The sequence below is a fragment of the Jaculus jaculus genome, chromosome 5 (assembly GCF_020740685.1).
Source record: "Jaculus jaculus isolate mJacJac1 chromosome 5, mJacJac1.mat.Y.cur, whole genome shotgun sequence".
NCBI lineage: Eukaryota > Metazoa > Chordata > Mammalia > Rodentia > Dipodidae > Jaculus > Jaculus jaculus.
In genome coordinates, this window is record NC_059106.1 from 165,697,220 (window position 1) to 165,723,427 (window position 26,208).

At 49.4% G+C, this 26,208-nt stretch overlaps 1 protein-coding gene across 1 annotated transcript in view; it reads left to right on the top strand.

The window, feature by feature from the left end:
- The first annotated feature begins 6,908 nt into the window (after positions 1-6,908).
- The window catches only part of Umodl1 (uromodulin like 1), a 118,398-nt gene continuing 99,098 nt past the window's right edge, over positions 6,909-26,208 (top strand). Inside the window, exons 1-4 of the mRNA XM_045149210.1 lie at positions 6,909-6,984; positions 12,422-12,664; positions 23,654-23,815; positions 26,026-26,147. Coding sequence (XP_045005145.1) covers positions 6,909-6,984; positions 12,422-12,664; positions 23,654-23,815; positions 26,026-26,147 — 603 coding nt within the window. The remainder of the gene's footprint in view (positions 6,985-12,421; positions 12,665-23,653; positions 23,816-26,025; positions 26,148-26,208) is intronic.

Consider the following 26,208-nt stretch of genomic DNA (forward strand, 5'->3'; position numbering starts at 1 on the left):
GGCAGAGAGGGACTTAGATCACTCCCAGTCCTGGGGCTCTGCCCAGCACCAAAACTGTTGCACCAGGCCCTGGGACTATCCAATGGGGATAAAGGCCTTGGGGCAAAAATGACACTCCTACAAACATTTGCAGCTGAGGGAATGGGACAGAATTCCCAAACAAGGAGGCAGTTTGCAAAGAATGAAGCCAATACTGAGTGCCAGCAAAGCCAGCCCGCAGGGGCAGATGGGCCAAGTGGGTAAGATGGGCATCAAGTTCAAACCAAAGGCTGCCCTCACATACCAGGGGAGGGGGCGAAGGCACTTCACCCCTGCTAGCTCCAAGAGAGGGACCCTCCCTGGCTCAGCTGGCAGAGACTGGGCAGGGCTAGGAGAGGAAGGCCATTAGTTCTGACTTGGCCATAACCTTCCAAGGCTTCCACGGGGACACTATGTGGTGGGATCTGCAAACCCAGAAAGTTCCAAGCCTAAGGGCATTGGAACAGAGCCATGTTGTTACATGTCCTAACATGCATGTCAGCCCATAGATCCTACCTGTCCTGACCCTTTCTCATTGTTCATTCCAAATAAATGCGTGGAGCAGGGAGGGGGGCAGAGAGAGGGGGGATGAGAGCAGGCTGCCAGGCAGAGTGGGAAGAACTAGTTGAAAGTCCCAGGACTCCAGGTACGGTGGGTACGAGTGTCCTGGGGCTTAAACCAGCCTTTATCCCCCACCTTCCTAAGGCCCCAGGGAACGGGTGTTGGTGGGATGACTCCCTCTGTAAGCTCTTTGGGACTTTCCCGTGTCTACAGGCCAGGGCTGTGCTGACCAGCCCAGTGTTCAGCAATTGTAGCTGCGTATTGCCTCTCGTGACGTCTCACGGCATGGTGGACCTCAGATCCCCATTCCCTTCCTCTTACAAGGATGTTGACCATTGGATTTAGGGTCTATCTAAACTTGGCATGATTTCTTCTCAAGATCCTTAACTGGATCTGTACAGACCTCTTTTTACAAATGATTTTGTTTTCTCTGGTATCCAGGTTAGGGATTGGACAGGGCTGCAGGTTTGCAGTGCTGGCTGAAAACACCCAACCCAGAGCAGCTTGTGGGATAAAAAAAAAGTTTATTTTGGCTTACAGACTCAAGGCAAGGGAAAATGATGGCATGAGCAGAGGGTAGACATCACCTCCTGGGCAATATCAAATGGGCAATAGCAGCAGGAGAGTGCCAAACACTGGCAAGAAGAAGCTGGTTGTAATACTCATAAACCTGCCCCCCCCAACAATACACTGCCTCCAGGAGGCTTTAATTCACTAATTGCTATCAGCTAGGGACCTGGCATTCAGAACATCAAACTTTTGGGGGGACACTTGAATCAAACCACTACATTCTACCCCTACCCCCATAAACTGGTATACATGATATAAAATGCAATGCATTCAGTCCATCTTTAAAAGTTCCCATAGTTGTTATCAATCCCAATGATGTTCAAACATCCTCATAGTCAAAAGTCTTTTAACTAAGCCATAATACTCAAACAAACAAACAAACAAAAAAGATAATGGTACAAAAGTAAAGAAATATTCAACCAATGTAAGATTTAAACAGGGCAAACATCAAACTCTTGCAGTTCCAAGTCCAACAACTCTAGTCAGTGACAAGTCTCCAAGTCCAATAATTCTAACCAGTGACAAGTCTCTGGAATTCTAATTCTTCCCTCTAGCTAGGCTACTCACAGTTCCAGAAAACTTCATCCACTGCCAGCAGCTCTCCTTGCCAGCCATCCAAAGTCCTGACATCTCCACTGGGTCTCCACTGCAACCCAAGCTTCACCCACATGGCTCCATTGGATCTCCATGCAGGCATCCAACAAGCTTGCTTCATACTGCCCACGGCCATTTCCAAAGTACAAAAACGTGTTGTAAATTCAATGACCCTCTCCTGCATTTGTTATACTCCATAATACCAGGTGGGCTGACATTTTGTTAATCTGGGGGGAGGAATAAAGCAGACTTTGAATAATAGGGCACTCTCTTAGCATTCAGCCCCCTTCAAAATAATCTGTGTTCTTCCTGTTGCCCCAATGCAGGTCAGCTGGCTCAATCTCAAAGGTTGTAATCTCTCATATAATTGCAGATGGACGGGCAGAAGTTTCACTCCAAAGATTTCTTTCTGTGCCATATCCCTCTTTTCACACTGGTCCATTTCTACACAAGGCAACCCTGCACAAGGACTCAGGACATTGGCATAACAGCAAGTATCTCACACAAACTGCTTCTAGCCCAGTTCAGGCAAAGTTCTTTCTCACCTTCAAAGCCAAACCTCATAGTCCATAGTTCTTACTGCATTCAACTCTTTCAACTCTGACCAGAATGGTCCACCAAGCTGTATTTACAGCAGTGCAAGGTGTCTCTTAAGCCAAGATTTCAAATTTGTCCACATTTCCTGCAAAGCAGTTCCAAGAGACCAAAAGCCATAGAATCAGGTTTCTATCAGCAATAATCCCATTTCTTGGTACCAACTTTTCTGTTGCAGTCAGGTTCACATTGCTGGCAGAAAACACCCAAGCTAGAGCTGCTTCTGAGGGGGAAAAAAGAGTTATTTTGGCTTATATACTTGAGGGAAAGCTCCATGATGGCAGGGGAAAATGATAGCATGACCAGAGGGTGGACATCACCTCTTGGGCAGCATCAAATGGACAACAGCAACGGGAGAGTGTACCTAACACTGGCAAGAGGAAGCTGGCTATAACACCCATAATCCCACTCCCAACAATACACTGCCTCCAGGATGCTTTAATTCCCAAATTGCCATCAGCTGGGGATTAGCATTCAGAACACCTAAATTTACATGGGAATCCCTGAATCAAACCACTATAGACAGGTTTTAGAGAGACCACTATTCAAGTCCCTGCCCGGGACCACCTTAGTCAAAGGGCCTCCCTTCTATTTCCTCATTGGCTTTGGTTTTCACTGGGTGTGGGGTGTCCATCTAATTAACCCCTGGAGTTCCTCTGGAGCCTTTACAGAAGTCCTGACCCAGTTTCCTTGAGGCTGGGCACTACTATTTCCCATTGAGCTTCTGAGCCCTGGTGAGGGTTCCTGGTGTGGGTGGTGAGGGTCCTTCATCCTGACAGATGCCTTCATTTATGACAAACCAAGGCAGACCAAGCCGGACAGATAGAAATTTACTGAAAGAAAAAGCATGTTGGAGTGGGTCTCTGAATCACGTCACTGGCAAAGTCTTTGGCAGGTGAAATGTGTGGCCTGTTCCCTCTCCTTGGCTCCATGATATAATCTTGTCAGAATTAGGGCCAGCCAGGATGTGGTGTTCAGCAGGAGACTGTGGGCTTGGGGCACAGGGAGATGAGGTTCGGTCCCCTCCGTGGCTGCACACCTCCTTGAGACTCATCTTCCTTCCTCGGAGGATGAATGGGGTGTAGAGCCCACATCACAGTGTCTTGAACTACGTCATCGTTCCTGGCTACACCTCACTTTATAGACATGTTCATACAAGAGCAGCAGCAAAAGTCCCCAATAGTATCCGTAATCTGAAAATCGGAAATCAAAGAACTCGAAAATCCAACAGCTGGGTAAGGTGGCACTCGCCTTTAATCCCAGCACTCAGGAGGCAGAGGTAGGAGGATCACTGTGAATCTGAGCCAGCCTGGGACTATAGAGTGAGTTCCAGGTCAGCCTGGGCTACAGTGAGACCCTACTTTGAAAATAACAACAATAAACAAACAAACAAACAAATAAATAAAACCCAACAGAATCACAGTAGAGTTGTCTTGCAGATTTTTAGGGCCAGATTTACTTAAATTAAACTTATAAGTACTCTTTTTCTACTTAGCTTAATGTTAGTTAAATCTTCCATCTTCTTTCCTTCCTTCCTTCCTTCTTTTTTTTCTTTCTCTCTTTCTTTGTTGTACTGGGAGTTGAAACCAGGACCTCACCCATTCCAGACAAGTGCTCTACCACTAAGCTATATCCCCAGCCTTAATTTATTTTCATAACCAGTGTATTATAGTTTTAAGTCTATTTGCCCATTCCTCCCCTCTAGCCCTTCATCAAATGTAACCTAATAAAGTCATCTCCTCCCTGCATTCCTCGGCTTGGTGTTTTGAACTCATTCTTTCTCATTAAAACTCTTGGTTTCTCTTGTGTTTCAGCCCAGTGTGTAAACCAGTCCCCGTGAAGCTTGAGTTTTCTCTAACGGGCGCAGTCCTGCTCAGAAACCCGTGGCGTAGGACCCTTTACTGGGTTGTTATTTCCAGGTTCGCCTCAATTTCTCCCCATGGTATCTGCCCTTTAGATGTTTGCCATGCAAACCCAGTGGCTGGTCCCCCGTGAGATTAACCCATGGGGAACAGAGATGGGCACTTTAGGGCAGTGCTAGGTACAGGTCCCTTGGAAAGAGCTGTTTTGCATGCAGCGGGACATCTTCCATTGCCCCATACGGCAGATGGGTCTGTTGCCTACCTGGAGGATTCTCAGTGAAGCCAGCCAGACCGCCTTCATCTCAGACTGATTACGCTGGGGCTGCTGACACCCAAGTGCAGAAAGGATCTCATGTGAAATTTCTCCCTTGTTTTTGTTTTTGTTTGTTTTTTTCAAGGTAAGGTTTGGCTCTAGCCCAGGCTGACCTGGAATTCACTATGTGATCCCACGGTGGCCTCGAATTCATGGGGATTAAAGGCGTGCACCACCACACCAGGCATTCTTTTTCTTTTTGAGACATAATTGGAGACACAGAACTCTGATTTTTTTTTTTTTTTTTTTGAGGTAGGGTCTCACTCTACCCCAATGACTTGGACCTTACTCGATAGTTCCAGGCTGGCTTTGAACTCACATCGATCCTTCTACCTCTGCCTCTCTGGGGCTAGGTTTAAAGGTGTGCACCACTGTGCCCTGCAATACCCAGGACTCGTTTGATTCTTTTGCATCTGTAGCCCCAGTGTTGTGATTACAGGTGTGCATGATCACACCTATTTTATGTAGTGCTGGATATGGAGCCCAGGGCTTTACACATGCTAGGCAAGCACTCTACTAACTGACCTACGTTCCTAATCCAGATAGGAAATCAAAAAATCCAATTCTTGGCTGGGTGTGGTGGTGCATACCTTTAATACCAGGCTGAGGTGGGAGAATCCCTGTGAGATCAAGGACAGCCTGGGCTAAAGAGTTCCAGTTCAGCTTGGACTAGAGCAAGAGACCCTGCCTTGAAAAAAAACAACAAAGATCCATTCTTGGGCTGGAGAGATGGCTTAGCGGTTAAGCGCTTGCCTGTGAAGCCTAAGGACCCCGGTTCGAGGCTCGGTTCCCCAGGTCCCACGTTAGCCAGATGCACAAGGGGGCGCACGCGTCTGGAGTTCATTTGCAGTGGCTGGAAGCCCTGGCACGCCCATTCTCTCTCTCTCTCTCTCTCCCTCTGTCTTTCTCTCTGTCTCTGTCGCTCTCAAATAAATAAATAAAATTTTAAAAAAGATCCATTCTTGCACGACGGTTTTTGAAGTAAAAACTACATCACACATATTCCCGCAGCCATGCGCATGCTTCTTTTCTTCTTCCATCCCTTCTGGCATGGGACTTCTGGGATTCTTTGTCAATGCACCAATATGTGCTAATGCACTGATAATTTTGGGGTCTCCCCAGATTCATGTCTTATCAATACAAAGAATTGAAATTCACAGACCAGAGGTTTTATTAGATTATAGATAGAAGTTAAGACAAGGGGTTCTCAGAAATGGAGAAGCCCAGAGCTTAAGAAAGGGAAGATAGACTGTAGACAGCCTCTACCCATGAGAAGGCAGGAGGGGGGAAAGCCCACCTAGAAACCCAAATTGCTGTCATTTATAGGCTGTGATGGGAGCTGAGCTAACCCACCACAATGGCAGCTTCAGGTCAAATCCACCCGGGAATCTTAATTCCAGGAAAGAGGAACTCTTGCCTAGGAGGGGACACTCAGGTTGAGTTTAAGGAAAGACAGATCTGAAGAGCTCCTTTAGGCAGCAAGCGATAAGGAGGATCCAGACCCTTCTCTGACCTCTAGCAAGGGGGAGACTGCAAGGGTAGGCTCAAGGACATTCTCCGCTTTTACCTTTGGGGGTCCAGTCACCCTAAACTGCCTCACTTCCTGGTTGCAAGCACTTCCACATAACTTTCCAACATTGGCATCTTCCTGCAGTTAGGAATTGCATACATTTCTGTTTTGTTTTCATGTGACTGAGTTTTTCTTTGCTGTTAAAACATCCTCATGGTGAGCATTTCACCTCTGTGTGCTGAGACCTGCAGATGATCCGTAGCCATTGCCTGTCCCCCTCCTTCATTACGTAATTTTCCATTTAGAATCATGACAGGGCATGAGTGCCTGTGAGGGCAGCTTCTCTAGCAAGCCTGGTGGTGGGTGTGTGTGGGGGTGCATGATTCTGACCTCTGACCTCTATTGTTAAGCAGTATGAAGGCGCTTCTCTCAATCGGATGGGACGCTTTGAAGTGGCCCTGTCTTCTCCTGCCAGTTGGGAACCGCAGGTAAGGGAATACTTTGTACTTGATGGGGGGGGAGTCAGATTTGGGCCTGAAATGCCTTTTCTGCGTACACAGGAGATGGGACTCAGCGATGTGGCCCGAGCTGCTGGCTGCTCACCTTTCCTCAAAGATGCCATCTGCTTGCTGCAAGAATAGGCTGTGACACACAGGTGCCCTGAGGGAAATAGCCATGGTAGCTGGGGTGTTAACGAGCAGGCATAAGGGACTACTACCCGCCAGCGCTCCCTCTGAAGCCATCGCAGCCTGCGGCAGCATAGGGGACAGACAGAAGGGCCCTTTCTTTGTGCTGGGCACTCAGGCCCCTTGGTGCCCTGGCTTAGGACTCAGACTGCAGTGGAGGCCACAGATCCTGCTTGGGCTGCTGTTGCCACCGCTGGACGATGCCCTGGACGCTGAAGCTGGCCCTGCTGGCTTTGGCTGGCTTCTTGGGCCTGAGTCAGGCCAGCGGCTTTACAGGTGAGGTTTATGTGGGGGTTTCTCGAAGAGGGGTCCCAGCGATGGCTTTCATGAGGATGGTACCTTTTGGGCCCAGGACATAGCTGCTTTGAGAGGGTACCTGGTCCAGGCCAGCCATGATGTTAGTAACCTCAGGTAGCCACAGGGGTGGGCAAGAACACTCTGTAAACTTCTAGAAAGAGAGTTTCTCTAAGGGGAGTGTGCCCGTAGGTCCCCTGGGGGTCCACAGGCAGATTCTAGCCAGAGGTAGAAGTTGGGGTGGGCTCAAAGCTCTGCATTTCTGCGGGTACTGTGGATGTGACAGGTCTCTGTGGGTGTGTGGAGTTGGTGGGTCCTCTGGCCACACCGAGAATAGCAAGCCCCTTGAGAAACAACGTGAAGACTTCCCCCAAACCTGGTGCGCTGAGGTTCTTCCCTGTGGAGCAGGGCAGGCGGCTAGGACCCTAACCTTTGGTTGCCTGGGCCCAAGCATAGTGTTACCCTCATGGAGTGAAGGCACAGTGAGGGCACAGTGGGCACAGTGAGGGCACTAGCAAAAGCGTTAGGAAGGGCATATTTAGCAAAATGACTATTAAAACACCTCGTAACAGGACTGGGGAAGCGGTTAAAGGCGCTTGCTTGCAAAACCTCCCAGCAGGGTTCAATTCCCCAGCACCCACATGAAATGGAGGGGTGTTCATGTATTTATTTGCAGCAGCAAGAAACCCCGGTGTGCTCCCTCAAAAAATAAATTTAAAAATTAAAAAAAATAACCAATAAAGAATAAATATCTTGTGGAGCTGGAGTATAGCTCTGGGGTACAGCTTTTGCTTAGCTGTGTGTGGCCCCCAGGTTCCATCTCCTCACCCCACAGCGCTAGAACCAAAACCCAAACAGCAAACCCTTGGATTTCTGAAACCCCAGACTTCAAAGAGTTGTTGTGATTGCAAATCTTTTGACTCATTTGTCTCTTAAATTCTGTCTTACTCAGCTGGGATTTCAGAGATCCATTCTGTTTCTAAAAACTGCCTCATTTTTGTACCATTTCCATGTCTTGTTCACCCAGAGGATTTGATTTTAATGGGATTTTTTTTTTTTTTGAGCTTGATGTATGAGCCATACAGCTTCATTACAGAAAGAGTGGGGACATGAGGAAGTCCATGGAGGTCTTAAGAGGGTGCTTGTGAGCCCTTCCCTGTGCATACCTGGATGCCGGCAGAGCAGTTGTCCTCAGGGACCCATCTTCCCACTGCTCAGCATGAGAGCCACGGCAACTCTACTGACTGTGGGTGAGGTCCTGATTTGCCAGGGGGGAACTCCTCTATCCTATGTCTTCAAGGCATGGCGATTATTTTAATTATTTTATATTCTATGTATGAGAGGGAGAGAGAAAGAGAGAGGAACAAGCGATCCAGGGCCTCCTGCCACTGTAAATGAACTTTAGATATATATGTCCTGCTGTGTATCTGGCTTTACATGGGTACTGGGGAATTGAACCTGGGCTGACAGGTCTTGTAAGCAAGCACCTTTAAATGCTAAGCCATCTCCCCAGCCCCAAGGAGGTTATCTTATAAGTGATAAAGGACTGGGGCACCAAGAAGTGCAACATACCCCCTGGGGCTGCTCCATCCCAACCAGCCCTGGGTGGTCAGCTGGGCTTCGGAGGGTCTGGGGAGTGATGGAGGCCCCCCGTGACACGGAGGGCATTTTGTGAAGAGGTGCAAAGGTGGGTAGAGCTGAGCTGAGGACGCTTGCTCCCTCCAGCACTCTTCCAGGTCCTGCCCTGATGGCTCTTGAAGGGATTTGTCAGATGGCGGAATGTGCTAGAAAGTTTCTGCCATGGCTCTGCCTGTCTCCAGGCTAGAAAATGCGACAATATAGCCTCTTGGTAGAAGGTTAAAAAAACAAAAGAAGACAAACACCTCCCAGGCTTCCCTGGAGATGGAGTGTGTGTGTTCATGTGTGTGTGTGTGTTTTGATGTGCTTGTATCCACACATCTATACAAGAAGGAGGCTCTGTTAGAGATCAGCCTGAGCCCCCGTAATGATCAGACGGAGCCAGATGGCTCCCTGGAGACTGTGGCCTTTGTTAGCATGACCGAGGGCTCATCAGAGATCAGCTAGGAGCATCTCCATCCGCCACAGCAGATTGCTGCAGGGTGCTGGCGTGGGGGCGGGGCTTTGTCCCACTCAGCGGGGTCGTTGGTCATTTCGCAATTTCCTGCAGCCCCTCACCTGCACCACCTCCAAGTTCTTGGCCTCCTGCCCCCCCCCCCCCATCGTCAGAGCCCCTACTCCTCTCCAGGGCATGCATACTATTGAAATGGGGTATCAGGAGTTCAGGAAAGTCCTTGAGCCCCAAACTCTAGGTTCATATCTATCTCTAACTCAAGAATTGGATAAAATAAGACTGAGAAGGATCGTGATGAAATTATTATATTTATTGAGGTTGAGTACAGGACCAAGGGAAGGCAAACGAACACAGCCATGCGGTCGGAGAGCTCGTGTGGCAGGCCTGGAAGAAAGGTACAAGGAGATTTAGGGCGGAAAGGAAAGAAAGCAAAAGAGCTTCTGCAACGTGGAGGGCGGGGGGGGGGTGTAAAAAACCCATGTAGGAAGCAGGAACCCGGGGCGTCTTCCTTCATTTCAGCGCAGCCAGCACTAGATGAGGGAGACTCACCAGAATCTGGAGGTTCATGAGTGATTTATGGACTGCCACGGGAGCTGGCCTTCCCCTCATAAATACATTTATAATCTTATGCTGATGGGCCCTACCTTCCAGCTCAGGTGAGCCAGAGACACAGCTGATTGGTCTGGGCCAGGGGCTGGAAGAGGCCAGCCATGATGCCAAGCTCTGGGGGGGGTCTAAGCTTGACCAACCACAATGTCAGGATTAGCTTTGAATTCTAGAAAAACAGGCTCTCTCCCAGGGAGGGGCTCACGTATAGAAAAACAGGTCTAGGAAATTGGGCAAGAGATAAGAAGTCAGGTCATACTTTGATCTCGAGCAAGCGCAAAATTTGAGGGCAGACCTCTTGCCTTTTGACTTTCAGGGGTCACTCTAGCTGGCTAACAAAGCTATCTGACTCCCTCTTACTATGACCACCTTTGGTGAAGAGAAACAATAGATGGCCCCCACCCCGAAGCCCCGCTTACCCCACAGGGGTGACCAGGATGTGACGACCTTAGGGAGGTGGCTGCTGGGTTTATTGGGGTGGGTCACAGCTTTGCTCAGGGGCAAGTGTGGGATTCAGTGCTGGTGTTAAGCCTTGAACCAGGTCTAGTGTGGCAGCCTGTAGGCAGTGTAGTATAGAATACAGTGTGGAGCTCGGCCAGGCATGGTGGCGCACACCTTTAATCCCAGCACTTGGGAGGCAGAGGTAGGAGGATCGCCATGAGTTCAAGGCCTTATGGTTCCTGCATTGAGTCTCTGAACTGCTGTAGCAAAAAAGTTGAAACAGCAGACACATTATTCCTCAGCTCTGGGAACCAAAGCCCCAAGGCCAGGGTGTTGGTAGGGCTGCGTTCCCCTGAGTCTGCCAGGCTGCATACAGGCCAGGCTTACAGCTTCAGCGGTATTTAGCAATCTTTGGTATTTCATCACTTGTGGAAGAATCTTGGTCTCTGCCTTCACCCTCAGCTAACCGTGCATGCGTCCTAATTTCTCCCTCTTACAAAAAATTATTTATTTATTTGAGAGAGAGAGGGAGAAAGGCAGATAGACAAAGAGACTGGGCACGCCAGGGCCTCCAGCCACTGCAGACGAACTCCAGATGCTTGCGTCCCCTTGTGCATCTGGCTGACGTGGGTCCTGGGGAATCAAATCGGGGTCCTCAGGCTTTGCAGGCAAACACCTTAACTGCTAAGCCATTTCTCCTTTTATAAGAACACCAGTCCGTTGCTTCAGAACCCACCCTAGGGTTTTCACTTTACCTTGATAACCTCTGGGGACTCGATCTCCAAGGAGGTCGTCACCCTGTGAACTCACGGGGGGCTGGGGTTGCGACCTATTCTGGAGACATCCTTGACCTCCAGCAGCGTCTATAACGTGTAAGGTAATGGAGGATCCCTGGGGTACAGCCGGGAGCTGGTAAATGTCAGGGGCCCGAGTCTGGGAAGCAGCAGTGACCCTGATAACAGAAGGAAGGCGTCTGGCATGGGGTGCGGAGACAGGTTCAGAGAAGGAGCTCCAGCAAGGGTGGCCCTGTCTTCTCTTAGTCGCGCTGACAGTAACAGAAAAGTTGTGATGACCGTCTCACACCCACACGTGGTTTAAGTATTTGATTGTTAATCTGTCACTTCACTCCAAACAAGGTGTCATTGCTACCCACTGGACTGACCTGGTCCACAGTGTGCATTTGTGAGGGATTCATGTCTGTTCACGGGTCATGGGGTCTCCCGATGCTCATGGAGACTGACCTGCAGGAGTCTCCAGTCTGTACAAGCAAGACCGTGGGGAGGAAGTGGGACGCCATCTCCAGACATCCCATCCCAGCTCCATGTCCCTGCTTTGGCATCTTAATTATCACAGCTCTGGGCTGTAGGAAGTAAGAATCCAGCTGGGGCAGCTCCTGGCTCTGGACAGAATTTCTATATTTTTAAGTTATTTATTTATTTATTTGAGAGTGACAGAGAGAGAAAGGGAGAGAGAGAGAGAGAAAGAGAGAGAGAATGGGCTCACCAGGGTCTCCAGCCACTGCAATCAAACTCCAGATGCATGCGCCCCTTGTGCATCTGGCTAATATGGGTCCTGGGGCATCGAGCCTCGAACTGGAGTCCTTAGGCTTCACAGGACAGCACTTAACCGCTGAGCCATCTCTCCAGCCGAGCATTTCTATTTTTTTTTTTTTTAGGTTTTTATTTTGTGTGTGTGTAGTGTATGTGGTTTGGGATGTGTGGTGGTGGTGGTGGTGTATGTGCGTGCAGAGGCATGCGCCCTGTGTGCGCCTGTGCAGAGGTCAGAGGACTCCTTCCCTAGTGCATGCGGCCTGACCATGGGGTTTCCCGCTCAAGCTGGAGCTGCTGTTTTTGACCACAGTGGCTGACCATTAAGCCTTGACAATCCTCTGATCTCTGCTCCCAGCAGGACTCAGGTTACTGGCATGTGTGGCCGTGCCCAGTGGTTTATATTGGTGCTGGGGATTCAAAGTCAGGGCAAACCAGGCCCCCTCAGGCCCTCTGGCTTGTGTAGCGGACACTTAACCGCTGAGCCATCTGCCCAGCCCTCTGGACAAAATTTCTTGCCATAAGCTTTGAGCTTATGGAAACACCCAGACATGTGTTGAGGAAATGCCCACGGCTACGACTGGTGGGCCTATGCCAAAGCCCACCAAAGGGCAGGGATCTTAGAGTCCACTTGTTGCGGCAGATGGTGGCTTTTCCCATGCCTCCCATCCATGTGACCTGGCGCTTGTCTTCCCGTGACTCACTGGCCCTTCCTTACCCACCTCCCTTTTAGAAAACGGCCTCTCCCTGCTCAGCTACCAGCTGTGCAGCTACCCTGAGACCCGAAGTGTCCAGAAGCTACAGGCGGTGCAGACTTCTCACGTGACCTACGTGTCCTGTGGTGGCTGGATCCCATGGAGGCGGTGCCCCAAGACCGTGTACCGGACCCAGTATCTAGCAGTGGAGGTTCCGGAGTCCAGGAACGTGACCGGCTGCTGTGAAGGCCACGAGAAGCTTGGTCTCTACTGTGTCCTGGGTGAGTCTACGGGATGGGGCAGGGCGGGGCCTGGCTGCTTTTCCTCTGGAGGGAGGAGTCGCTGAGACATTAAATACAGATCCAGGCAGTATCTTGAACATATTAGATCTTTCTAGAATGCTACTTCTCAGCCCTGATCGTGAATCAGGGCCAATGTGGAAAGGTTGTCTCTGATCCTCCCCCAGAATTAACCTTCCTCACAAGTTCCAGGGACACACCAAAGCCCAGAGAATCCCCTTGTCTCAGACATGACTGTACAGTAAGGGGCCCTGGGCACCTTTAACCGGGAGGTGCCGATGCCTCACCTTCAGAGATTGTGACAGAACTGGTCTGGGCAGAGCTTGGGCTGCAGTACTGTGGCCTTTTAGATCTTCAGCAATTCTAATGTGCAGCTCAGGTTGAGAGCCAGTGTCCCACTCTTTTGGACAGCGATGGTCACCTTTACTCTCAAGCCTGTTGTGAAACTTGTTTGGGCTGAAATCTGAAGTGTGGATTCTGACACGTGCCACAGAGGGAAGGGTGGATTTCCCACCACAGCTGTCTGTCTCCCGTGCGGTTGCGTAGGATGCGCTGGCCTGTTACCCAGGTGCTTGGTGTGGCCACTTAGGGCCACAGTTGGAGCTGGGCAGGGTTTGGGGCTCAGCATCGCATCCAACTGTTGACTTGAAGGAGGTGGATATGCCAATGACCTTTTTCTGGCACTCTGTGTGTGTGCGCACGTGTGTGCGTGTGGGTATGAGCCAATGCCAGATCAAAATTAGTCTCCGTACAGTCGGAAGGTTCTGCCTCCTTCCCCACATGGAGGGGACATGTGGGGAGGTTTCAGCCAAATGTCACCTGGAGCCACCCTGAGATGTGAGGGCTACTGCTCCAGAGGTCAGGAAGCACTAGCTTGGGGCACCCTAAGAGCAAGCTCACACAATCTTATCTCTGTGGTCCAAGGTCAGGGTGACAGCAAGCCAGAATGGTGAGTGTACACTCCAAGCCATGGGGCTGCCTCCTCCCCAGGCCCCTTGGGAGCCACCTTTCTTAGCCCATTCAGTGGATCAGTGCCCACTCAAAGCTCTCCCCCCGCCCCCCACAGCAGGTTGTCATGGACCATTGGCCATGGCTGATGCTTTCTAGAATGTGGGCAGGTAAACAGGTTTAGACTTGCCAACCAGGCAGTTACAGGACTCCACTGTCACCAGTAAAGAAACACAAAAGGCCAGCTGATCCGAGGACAGTGGCCATTCTCTGTTCCTACTGTGTTTTTGAAAAGACACTGAAGGGACAGGCTATCCTTAGCCATCTTTCCAGGTGCTGGTCTTGAGTGTCCCTTCCTGTCTCGGTTCCTGCTCACTGTCCGTCTTCCCTGTCACCAAAGCTCCTAGGTGCCCAGGCCTTGTCAGCTGCATTGCTACCTCCTTCTGGAAGCTGGTAGGTCCCATTAGGTGACAGTGTGTATCTGAGAAGGCCTTGGCACCATGGCACTGTGGTTTGGAGAGTGCATGCTTTTAGAAAGATCTGGCAGGAGGCTGGCAGTGGTCGGTCCATCCCCACACGGCCCTACCTACGTAGCTCTTCTCAGGGCAAAGGGGGTCACACAGCTGAAGGGTGGGCAGAGGCTCCCGAGAAGACTGCTCCGTGACCGTTCAGATCTCTACAATAGCCCTGCCCACCTCACCTGCCTCACTGAAGAGAAGGTGGCAGCCACCACCGGCCGCCTGCTCTCCAGCCTCTTCCCTTGCACAGACCAGCCACGGGCAAACCTGTGTGGGACTTTGGCCTCACTGCTAGAGTTAAGTTAGTGCCTTAAGGACAGGATGTCCCCAGCTTTGCCCACAAGGACACAGACCAGGAGAAGTCAGTCGTTTGACTGAGATGAGACAGCTGGGGCCAATGAGGACACTGGGCCTGGGCTGTCACATCCCAGTCAGTGTGACCGGAATTCCAGAGGTCACCATGTTTATTGTCCCAAATGCCAGCGGGAAGGTGGAAAGGGATCTTGACGCTGTATTTATTGAGAGAGCTGGTGATCTGAGAAGGCCCTAAAGCCTGCCTTAACATCTCATAGGACTCCAGCCACTGGACGATGCAAAGGGAGGAGGGGCAGGACAGAGGTGGTCATGCCTGGCCCCTCTGGTCAGGTGGTCAGCCTGCTCCTGAGACTTGTGATGTCAGCACCTGCTGCTATTCCCGGCGGCACTCTCCCCGCATTCTCTGGATGTCTGGGCTCAGGGACTTCTTGAGAAACGGGATCTGCTTCGTGCCTGTCAATATCACCCCTGGACTATTCTCGGGGCCTCTGAGCACACCAGGGCCTTCAGCTGCTACAAATGAACTCCAAACGGGTACTCCCCCTTGTGTGGATGTGTGACATTGCATGCTTGTGTCACTGTGTTTGGCTTACGTGGGACCTAGAGAATCGAACATGAGTTCTTGGACTTTGCAGGCAAGCGCCTAAGCCATTTCTCCAGCCCGAAGGTTCTGTTTAAAAAAAAAAAATATATATATATATATATATATATATATATATATATATATATATATTTACTTATTTAAAATAGAGAAAGAAAAAGCCAGGCATGGTGGCATATGCCTTTAATCCCAGCACTCAGGAGGCAGAGGTAGGAGGATCATTGTGAGTTTGAGGCTACCTGGAGACTACATAGTGAGTTCCAGGTCAGCCTGAGCTAGAGGGAAACCCTACCTCGGAAAACCAAAGTAAATACATAAATAAATAATAAAGCAGACAAAGAAAGAGATGGACACCACACATACACATACACATACACATACACATACACATACACATACACACACGCGCGCGCGCGCGCGCACAGAATAGAGAGAGAGAATATGGGTGTGCCAGGGCCTTCTGCCACTGTAAACAAACTCCAGACACATGTACTGGAGAATCAAACCCAGGCCATCAGACTGTGCAAGGAAGCACCTTTAGCCGCTGAGCTATCTTTCCAGCCCCAAGTTCCCTTTTTTACACACATATATATTGTGTGTGGTGTAGGTGTGCATGTGGACACATGTGTGTATATATGTGAAGGTTAGAGGTCAATGTTGGGTGCTCTCTAAAGAGCAGTTCTTTAATTTTTTTTTTTTTTTGAGGTAGGGTATTGATTTAGCACAGGCTGACCTGGAACTCAGTATGTAGTCTCAGGGTGGCCTCGAACTCACAGCAGTCCTCCTACCTCAGCCTCCCGAGTGCTGGGATTAAAGGTGTGTACTATCATGCTTGGCTCTTAGCCCTTTTTTTGTATGTGTGATTTTTGGAGGTAGGATCATGCTTTAGCCCAGGCTGACCTGTAATTCACTCTGTAGTCTCAGAGTGGCCTTGAACTCACAGCAATCCTCCTACCTCTGCCTTCCAAGGGCTGGAATTAAAGGTGTGCCCTGGCTTCTTGGTCCTTGTTTTAAAACATTGTTTGTTTTAAAGAGCAGTTTGACACCTTCTGCTTTCCACCTGTTTTTTTTTTTTTTTTTGCATGTGTGTGTTAAGTGTGGTGTATTCATGTATGTGCAGATGCACACACCAGAGGTGGCACGCATAGGTCAGAGAACCTTGCGCGTCCTTCTCTACTGTTCATCCACATACTTCCTGGAGTCTCTCCTTCAACCTGTGGGTGTTGTGCTTTGTCAGTGAGCCCCAAATGATTCCCCGGCCTCTGCCCCACCCCCAGGACTGGGGTTACAAATGTGCACAGTCACACTTAGCTTTTTTCTAAAAAATATTTTTATTTATTTATTTGAGAAAGAGAGAAAGAGGGAGAACGGATGTCCTGGGCCTCTAACCACTGTGAATGAACTCCAAACTCATGCACCACCTTGTGTGTCTGGCTTATGTGGGCACTGGGGAATTGAACTCAAGTCCTTAGGCTTCGCAGGCAAGCATCTTAACCACTAAACTATCTTTTCAACCCCACACTTAGTTTTTTTTTTTTCCCAAATATGATCTGACTTCTTACCTCTCTTTTTAAATTTTTTTGTTTATTTTATTTATTTGAGAGTGACAGACAGAGAAAGAGGCAGATAGAGAGAAAGAGAGAGAGAATGGGTACACCAGGGCCTCCAGCCACTGCAAACGAGCTCCAGACGCGTACACCCCCTTGTGCATCTGGCTAACGTGGGTTCTGGGGAATCGAGCCTCAAACCGGGGTCCTTAGCCTTCACAGGCAAGCGCTTAACCGCTAAGCCATCTCTCCAGCCCACACACTTAGCTTTTTACATGGTTCCTGGGGAGATGAACTCAGGTGGTCTCAGGCACTCTTAAACATGTATACATCTTCTCAGTGGTCTAACAGCCCAAGTATGTGGAGTCTTCAGCAATAGGGTCTTACTATCTATTCCTGGTGGGAAACTAAGAGCCTTGGCAATGACCTGTAATGTTTTGGGGATATCAGTGACCTCCCTGGCCAATGACTCACTGGAAGGTATCCCATCCCTGGCACTGAAACTTTTCTAGTAACAATCTATGGCTTCTGGGTGTTCCATTGTCCAAAAAAGTGGGTTTCCATATGACTTATTTATAGCCTCTTAGATTTTGATTAGCCCTCCCTCTACCTTTCCTTACTCACTCAATCTCCCTGACCTCACTTAGGCCTTTTCACCCCCATTATCTGTTCTTCTACTTACAGAGATACAATGTATGGGTACTGGATATTTGAATTCAGGTCCTCATGCTTACTTGGCAAGCATTGAGGTATTTCTCCATTCCTGTACATTCCTTTTCTTAAAAATTTAATTAATTAACTTATTTGAGAGAGAGAAATGCAGGAGAGAGAGAGAGGATGGGCATGGGCATGCCAGGGCCTCCATCCACAGCAAACAAATTCTAGACGCATGTGCCACCTGTGCATCTGGTTTACATGGGTCCTGGGGAATCGAACCTGAGTCCCTAGGCTTTGCAGGCAAGTGCCATAAACTGATAAGCGATGTCTCCAGCCCTAAGTTCCTTTTTTTACAATACGGAATGCAAAAGTGATCCCATCTGTCCCTCCTGCCCTCTATCATGATCCTATTTCAGTTTGCCCCGTTGCTCCTTGCTGTAGGGGACTCTGTCCATTAGAGACAGGTGGCAGTGGCGAGGGACATTTCTGGGCACTGAGGATGCTGGAGGTCCCCTTGAGGAGGTCCCTGCTGGTGTCAGGCTCAGGGACAGCACATCCTGTGAGCTGCTATGGTTTCCCCGTTCTTTGAGGGCTGACTGTGAGCATTCGTGTCTTCCCAGCTCTGTGTTCAGGAACATCCTCTTGGTGGCTTGAAGCTGCATATGGGGCAGCTTTGAGCCCCACGGGTGTGGCCAGCACAACCTTCCCCACACTGCTGATGCAAAGTGAGCTTCACGATCACTGACTGGTCCAGGCTGCTGGCTGCTCTGGCCATGGTCTGGCTCAGCCAGCTCCGAACTATAGCTCTGGTGTGCGCAGACTGAGGCCGGGTCAGAGCTGGACCTGCTCGCGTTGGGGAGGGACACCCCCAAGTGGCCCAAGTATGAGTGGCACGAACCCCACCTCAGCATCTTGTCCCCAGTGAGCAGCGTAGCCCCAGCCATTTTCTTCCTTTCCCCTTCCACTCAGCTAGCAGCCACCCAGAAATGGGAAACAAATGATCCACAGGCACATATGTTGTGACTTCCAATGTCACTGTGTCTCTTCCAACCCCATGAGCCCCATGCTTGGAATGCAGTGATAAATCATACATTCACTTATTTGAATTTAACACACACACACTTACAAACGTGAACACCTCACGAGCCAAACAATCTGGATGCACAGAGAAGAACAAAGGGGGAATTTCTGCCACCTCAAAACAGCCCCTTCCACTCCTTCCACTTGTTCTCCAAGGCCTACATTACACAAGAGGTTGGTTGCCTGGTCGGGGCTTTTTTGCTGCATTCCTTCACCACTTAGCAATTTCCCAGAATGTCCTTCATGTCAATAAATATTATTTCAGGGCATGATTTAGTAGTCTCAAGGCATTACCTCATGTGGATCTATCAGTGGATTAAGCAATCTTGCCATTTAACATTCAGTTGTTTAGTTACAGATAATGCCACGTGAGCTAGACGTCACACAGTACAGAGCCTGCCGAACCTCAATTGCATGCTCTTCTCAGGATACATCCCAGGAGGTTAGGGCCCAAGCCCAGTGGCACCCTGTTCTGCACAGTTCTCTCTCTCTCCGAGACAGCATCTTGGCAAACTCTTCCTCCATGCACAGGCCAAGGATCCATTGGATCAGGAGGTGCCCCACCCATCTCTCATCCTGCATGCTGATGCCCTCCTGTGATTGCCAGGTTGAGAAGCCAAGAAAGAGAAAAGGAAGCCAGAGGGACTTCTTTGCCAGCCTGTGGATTCCTCAGCTCTGGGCAGCCTTGAAGGCCGCAGCCCACACAAAAGCCTCTGCTCTCGTCTGGCTGGCAGTGGCTAGCTGGGTGGCTAGGCTCTGGACAGCTCTGTCTCATTGTTCGCCTTGAGTCAAAGGGACGAGATTTCTGACCTCCTACCAAGTTGACTGTCTAGGCCCTCGGGGCACAGAGTTAGTCACCAGCCCCAGGAGGAAGGGGGATTCCCAACAGGATCCAAATAGAGATTAAGAACTTGGATTCCAAAACAGTGCTGTTGTTAAGGTAGCCACTCTTGGGATCTGGGTGGTGTGTGTGTGTGTGTGTGTGTGTGTGTGTGTGTAGTATATGCACATGTGTATAAGCATATGGACACATGCTTTGAGCACATACATGGAGGCCAGATGAGAACATAGGTGTCCACCTCTATCACATTTCTGCATTATTTCCTTGAGACAGTGTCCCTCGCTGAACCTGGAGATGCTGCCCTGGGTTCCTTCCTCCCCGATCTTTATATTGGCTGACTAGGGAGCGCCAGTGATTTTCTTGTCCCCACTCAGGATGGGGGCGATGGGCGTGTGGCCACATTCCGCACTTACATTGGTGCTGGACATCAAATTCAGATCTCATGCTTGCACAGCAAGTGCTCTTATGTACCAAACTGTCTCAGCCCTGGGAGCTGATCCTTATAGGATTCCATGTATTAAAAGAGATTTTTTTCTCTCTCTCTCTTTAGTTTTTCATTGCTTCAGACTTTTAAAAATATTTTACTTAGCTATTTGCTAGCAGAGAGATACAGAAAGGGAGAGAGAAGAGAGAGAGAGAGACAGAGTAGGGCACACCAGGGCCTCTAGCCCATTGCAAACGAACTCCAGATGCATGTGCCACATTGTGCATCTGGCTCTACACGGGTACTGGGGAATAAAACCTGGGTCCTGAGGCTTTGCAGGCAAGTGCCTTAACCACTGAGTCATCTCTCCAGCCCTATTTCCATTTTATGTCAGTAAGCTTTTTTTTTTTTTTTTTTTCCAAGGTGAGGTCTCACTCTAGCCGAGGCTGACCTGGAATTCACTATGTAGTTTCAGGGTGGCCTCGAACTCACAGCGATCTTCCTACCTCTGCCTCTTGAGTGCTGGAATTAAAAGTGTGTACCACCATACCTGGCTTCAGTAAACCCTTTTAACTTATGCTTATTTATTTATTTGAGAGAGAAAGAGACAGAAAATGAGGGAGAGAGAGAGAGAATGGGTGCACCAGGGCCTCTAGCCAGTGCAAACAAACTCCAGAAACATGTGCCACCTTGTGCAACTGGCTCACATGGGTCCTGGGGAATAAAACCGGGGTCCTTAGGCTTCACAGGCAAGCACCTTAACTACTAAGCCATCTCTTCAGCACAATTTCTTAAATTTAGAATGGTTACTGATCATGCGGCTAGCTTCCTCTAATACCAGCATCTTACATCATTAAGGTTCCTTGTCCGACTCAGGAGCCAAGCCTGCAGCGTGACAGATAGCTACGCGTTTCCTAGGCTTCACTCCCCACATTGCCTTTCTTCTGACTCAAAGGACCAACTTGCACTCTGACCCAGCATCCACCTGGCTTAAATGTTCATAGCGGGAGATGAGCTGCCTTCTTGTTCTTGGGGCCCAGGCCCCTCAGGCACCCCGCACTCCCTCCTCAGCTCAGGCCTCCAGCTGTCCTGCGTCACGACTTTAGCTCTGATCTTTCTCCTAGACCCGGAGGCTTGCATGGTCAATTGGATGCTGATAAAATGAAGACAAGTCATCTTGGAAAGAGGAATGTTACTGACCGTGAACTTCAGTAGTTTAATAGCAAGACGCCAGCTCCAGCTGCCCTGAGCAGAGGAACTCTGGGGCACTAAGCTTGCCTCTGGGGATGTGTTCTTTTTTTTTCTCATTTTTTTAATTTAAATTTTTTGCTTTTCAAATTTTTTTTATTAACAACTTCCATGATTATAAAAAATCCCATGGTAATGCCCTATCTCCCTCACTTTCCCCTTTGAAACTCCATTCTCCATCATATCCCCTCCCCCTCTCAATCAGTCTCTCTTTTATTTTGATGTCATGACCTTTTCCCCCTATTATGATGGTCTTGTGTAGGTAGTGTCAGGCATTATGAGGTCATGGATACCCAGGCCATTTTGTGTCTGGAGGAGCATGTTGTAAGGAGTCCTACCCTTCCTTTGGCTCTTACATTCTTTCTGCCATCTCTTCTGCAATGGACCCTGAGCCTTGAAAGATGTGATAGAGATATCGCAGTGCTGAGCACTCCTCTGTCCCTTCTTCTCAGCACCATGTTGCCTTCTGAGTCATTCCAAGATCACTACCATCTGAAAAGAGAAGGTTCACTAACCAAAAGTGAGAGTAGCATTAATATATGGTATGAACATTAAGAGAAGTGCTTACTGGGAAGTTTGGTGAGCATAGTATATACATTTAGACAGATACCAACAGATGTTACACCCCTAAGGCTCATGACTACCCCTGTTGTAGGTTTTCAGTATCAGGGATGTATTCCCTCCCATGGAGTGGGCCTCCAGTCAAATTAGGGGTTGGTTTTTCCCAAAACAGATGTGCCACTATTACACCCATTGGCTCATTTGGCCTGGCTGGCCAAATATAAGGCTTGCAGTGTTCCCTGTTGAATATCTTCACTGGTGATTTCTCTTTCTCCCATTGAACTGCATGCAGCGTGGCTTTTTCCAGCTTTCTGTCAGCTGGTCTACCTGGAGGAGGTTTTCAGCTCAGCTCCAGCAGGATTTCTCAGTGACCTTGCAGCCCAAGTATGTGGAATCTTCCACAATAGGATCTTGCCATCTATTCCTGGTGGGAAACCAAGGGCCTTTGCAATTGCCTATAAGGTCTGAGGGCACCAAGAGTGTCTGTCATCACAAGACCGCCAATTCACCTCAAAGAGTCCTCGATGGGCCTTGGGGCTGCTTGGACCCTGCGAGTGGACTGCAGAATCAGGCCCCCCTTGCTCCACCTTCCTGATCAAAGTGGCCCTGGGTCCCCAAGTCCGGGAGTCCCTGCTCCGGAGGGTGCGTGCCCCCAAAAGCAGCAAGAACCGAGAACAATCATACTCTACCAACAGAGCAAGCATAGGCAGCTGACTTCATGGCAGGAGATGATTCACCCCTCACCCAACAGCCAGGGCCCAGGCAAGGCCACAGAGGACCTGGTGAGAAGAGCAAGAATGCTGCTTCCACGCTGCGCCGGACAACCCGGGCCAGGGTGATGGAGCTGGACACTGAGGACACGCAAGATGCACCAAAGTGGAAATCCAGAGGTGCTGAGAGCTCGGCACTAAAGCAGACTTCAACGCACCCACCAGGCTCAGGGAAGCTTGCGGAAGATGGGGCAGAAAGAGCGTGAGAGCCGCAGGGCGGGGAGGACTATCCAGACACAGCCCTCCCCACAGCGACAGGCTGCTGCTCCCACAGCTCACAGCCACAGCCACACGGAGAACACCAGCAATGCCACTAAGGAGGGCCCACGGGGAGTGGGGACAGGGAGGAGGGAAATGATGGGACCAACACAGGATGTGTCCATGCAAAGTTTCTACTTAATAAAAAAAAAGATTGGAGAATCTGCTTCTCTTTTTCAGATAGATGTAGATCCTAAGGAGAGAGCCACCCCATCATACCTCAAAAGGGCCCTGGCTGAAACTAAGAAAAATTGGCGAAACAAGCAAGGGTGCTGTTACCCTGGTGAATCAGGTACCAGCACAGGGTGAAGGAGATCAACACAGAAAAAAATCTACTCTTACCAAATCAGAGAGCAAGAGACCCAGAGGCCCCCAACACCTCAGCACTGAAGCAGACCAAAAATGAACCCAACATGGCTCAGGGAAATTTTGCAGAAGAGGGGGCGGAAAGAATGTCAGAGCCACATGTTGGGTCATGATATGCAGAGACATTTCTCCTACCCATAACTGTGGGCTAACTCCATAATACATGACCCATATACCTCAACAAGGAGGGGGCCAAGGGGAGGGGGTAGGTCACGGATGAGCCTAACAATGGTACCAAACTGACTGTATTTGCTGAATACAAAACTAATTAATAAAAAATTTAAAAAATTAAAAAGTGCTAGTTTTAGCTTCAAAATCACCATATAGTATCTTGACAAAATAAGAAGAACTAAATATACAATTTTTTTTAAAGGCCTCTATGGTGGATTCCCTGTCTCCACTCTACCAATGCCAGGCACACAGAGTCCTCCGCACCTTGGTCAGCATGCCCTTGTCTTACCTTGCCTGAGAGCCAAGGACTGTTGGGAGCCACCCGCTGCCCAGGTGCCATCCTCTCTGGGCTGCCTTTCCTGATGCCCACCTGGCCCTTCCATCATTCCTGAGGCCCTGACCCCGCTGGCTGGAGACTTGAGGGAGGCAAATGAAGCTCCGAGCCCTTGACCCATAAATACATGCACCAAATATAGAGGGAAAAGTAAAGGTTTAATAAGAAAACGTGATTCCACATTAGAATCTGAACTTTAAACCATTCTGTAACCCACGTTGTACCCCTGACCAATTATGTCAGAGTCACTGGGGTTGGGAGGTAGGCCTAAGGGCTGGTTTAACATCCTTGCTGGATTTTAATGCCAACGTAACTAATTCTCATTTCCCCAGCTCTGAATCGGTCCAGGGAGTTTGCATCGAGACCTGGGCTCTGCCCACCAGCAGGACCAGCGTTGCCCACTTCTCCATGCAGCTTGGACATCGATTGCCCTGGACTTCAGAAGTGCTGTCCCTGGTCAGGGGGCCACAGCTGTGTGGTCCCCAAGCTGCCAGGTAGGGTTACAGTGAAGAAGGTCTCACCAGCCGGGCGTGATGGCACACGCCTTTAACCCCAGCACTCGGGAGGCAGAGGTAGGAGGATCACCGTGAGTTCAAGGCTGCCCTGAGACTCCATAGTGAATTCCAGATCAGCCTGGGCTAGAGTGAGACCTTACCTTGAAAAATAATAATAAAAAAAGAGAGGGCTTAGTGGTTAAGCACTTGCCTGTGAAGCCTAAGGACCCCGGTTTGAGGCTCGGTTCCCCAGGACCCACGTTAGCCAGATGCACAAGGGGGCGCACGCGTCTGGAGTTCGTTTGCACTGGCTGGAGGCCCTGGCGCCCCCATTCTCTCTCTCTCCCTCTATCTGTCTTTCTCTCTCTCTCTGTCACTTTCAAATAAATAAAAATAAATAAGAAAATTTGAAAACAAAAGAGGATACCAGGCAGCAGGCCCGACTCCCTGAGGAGCCCACATCTGTGTGCAGAGTGGAGTTCACCTCAGAGCGGGAACCTAGAGCTCCCAAAGAGCTGCGGGAGAGGGAAGATGGCAGAGCGCTGGTCCTCTGCTGGCCTGGAAAGCTCTAGAAAAAACTGCAGGAGAACTTGTCAGAGTGGCGTCATGGGAGGACGGGCAGGCGTGCTTGTTCTTCAGATAGCCCAGAGCCCATAGCAGGGGCTAGCAGCCTGGCATGTGTGCCTGTTGATCTGGAAAGTTCTCTCCTAGGGGAAGCACCCAGGATCCGATGTTCAGAGCTACAGAAAGTCAGAAAGCTGCTGTGTATGCATACACATGTATGTATATCACAGGTGCTATCTTGTCCAGTTGGCATTGTGTATACTCATAAAGTCATGGCACACTTAATGTAACTGTGTGTTAACTGTCCTATTAGCTGGCAGCTAGCCCTTCTTATCTAAGGGCTCTGAATTCATAGATTTAAGCAAAAATCATTAAAATATTTGCATACTGTTATACTGTTTTGGGGATGTTCTTTACAGGTTGGCACATTGGTCCTGGATATAGAGAGATTTTTCTAAACCATCATTATTTATATAGCACATATTTTTTCTTTTCAATTTTTTTATTAATAACTTCCATGATTATAAAAAATATGCCATGGTAATATCCTCCCTCCTCCCACTTTCCCCTTTGAAATTCCATTCTACCCATCTCAATTAGTCTCTCTTTTATTTTGATGTCATCATCTTTTCCTCCTCTTATGATGGTCTTGTGTAGATAGTGTCAGGCACTGTGAGGTCATGGATATCCAGGCCATTTTGTGTCTGGAGGAGCACGTTGTAAGGAGTCCTACCCTTCCCTTGGCTCTTACATTCTTTCTGTCACCTCTTCCGCAATAGACCCTGAGCCTTGGAAGGTGTGATAGAAATATTGCAGTACTGAGCACTCTGGTCACTTCTTTCCAGCACCATGATGCCTTCTGAGTCATCCCAAGGGAACTGCCATCTGAAAAGAGAAGATTCTCTACCAGAAGTGAGAGTAGCATTAATCCAGGGGTGTGAACATTAAGAGAAGTGCTTACTGGGCAGCTTGATAAGTGTAGCACATATTTATGTCGCACACTCATTGCACCAGGCACCAGAAGTCATCTTGAGGTGACTTTAAGAAGATCTTGGAGGATGCATGCAGACTACATGCAAACACTGGTTATTTTATGTGAGAATGTGGACATCTGATAACTGTAGTATCCCCTCGGAGCTTACCAAGGCTGAGGGGTAACTTAGACTGTACACGTGAATACCACATACATTATAAGTTACAGTATCAATCTGGTACTGTGTCACAGGGAGGGACAGTATCAAGTACCATCTACACTATTACACCATCCAGAACAGTGTACATTATACAAATAGTGTTCTATTACATTGCACATGGAAGACTACACGCACTATTTTATGTCAGCAGTATAATGGAACAGTGGCGGAGTGGTGTGTTACATTATAATGAAGGCAGGAGGGTTGTCTTCAAGAAACTCTGGCTCCCAGGGCTTTGACCCATCGCAGATGGAGCCAATGGTCTTTACGTCCACCAGGTGGGAGATGAACCAGAGCAGGCAGCAAACACTTCCTGCAGGCGTCTAGTGGTGAGGGGCAAGGAACATGTCAAAGGGTGACCTCCTGACTTCTGGGTCTGTTGGCCAACCATGTGACTCTGGTGAGCCAGCCGGCCCTGTGCCCGTTCATAACTCATCAGCATCTGCCCTCCAGATGTGGGTGAGAGGAAGCCCGTGAGCTGGTACAATGTGACTGTACTGGTGAAAATGGACTTTGAGGACCTGCAGCGAGAGGACCCCGGGCTCCGCAACCACACACGCCTCCTCTACTCCTTGGTGAGTGACACAGTTCTGATGAACGCACCCTTCCCAGGGATGACGCTTTGTGGGGGATGGG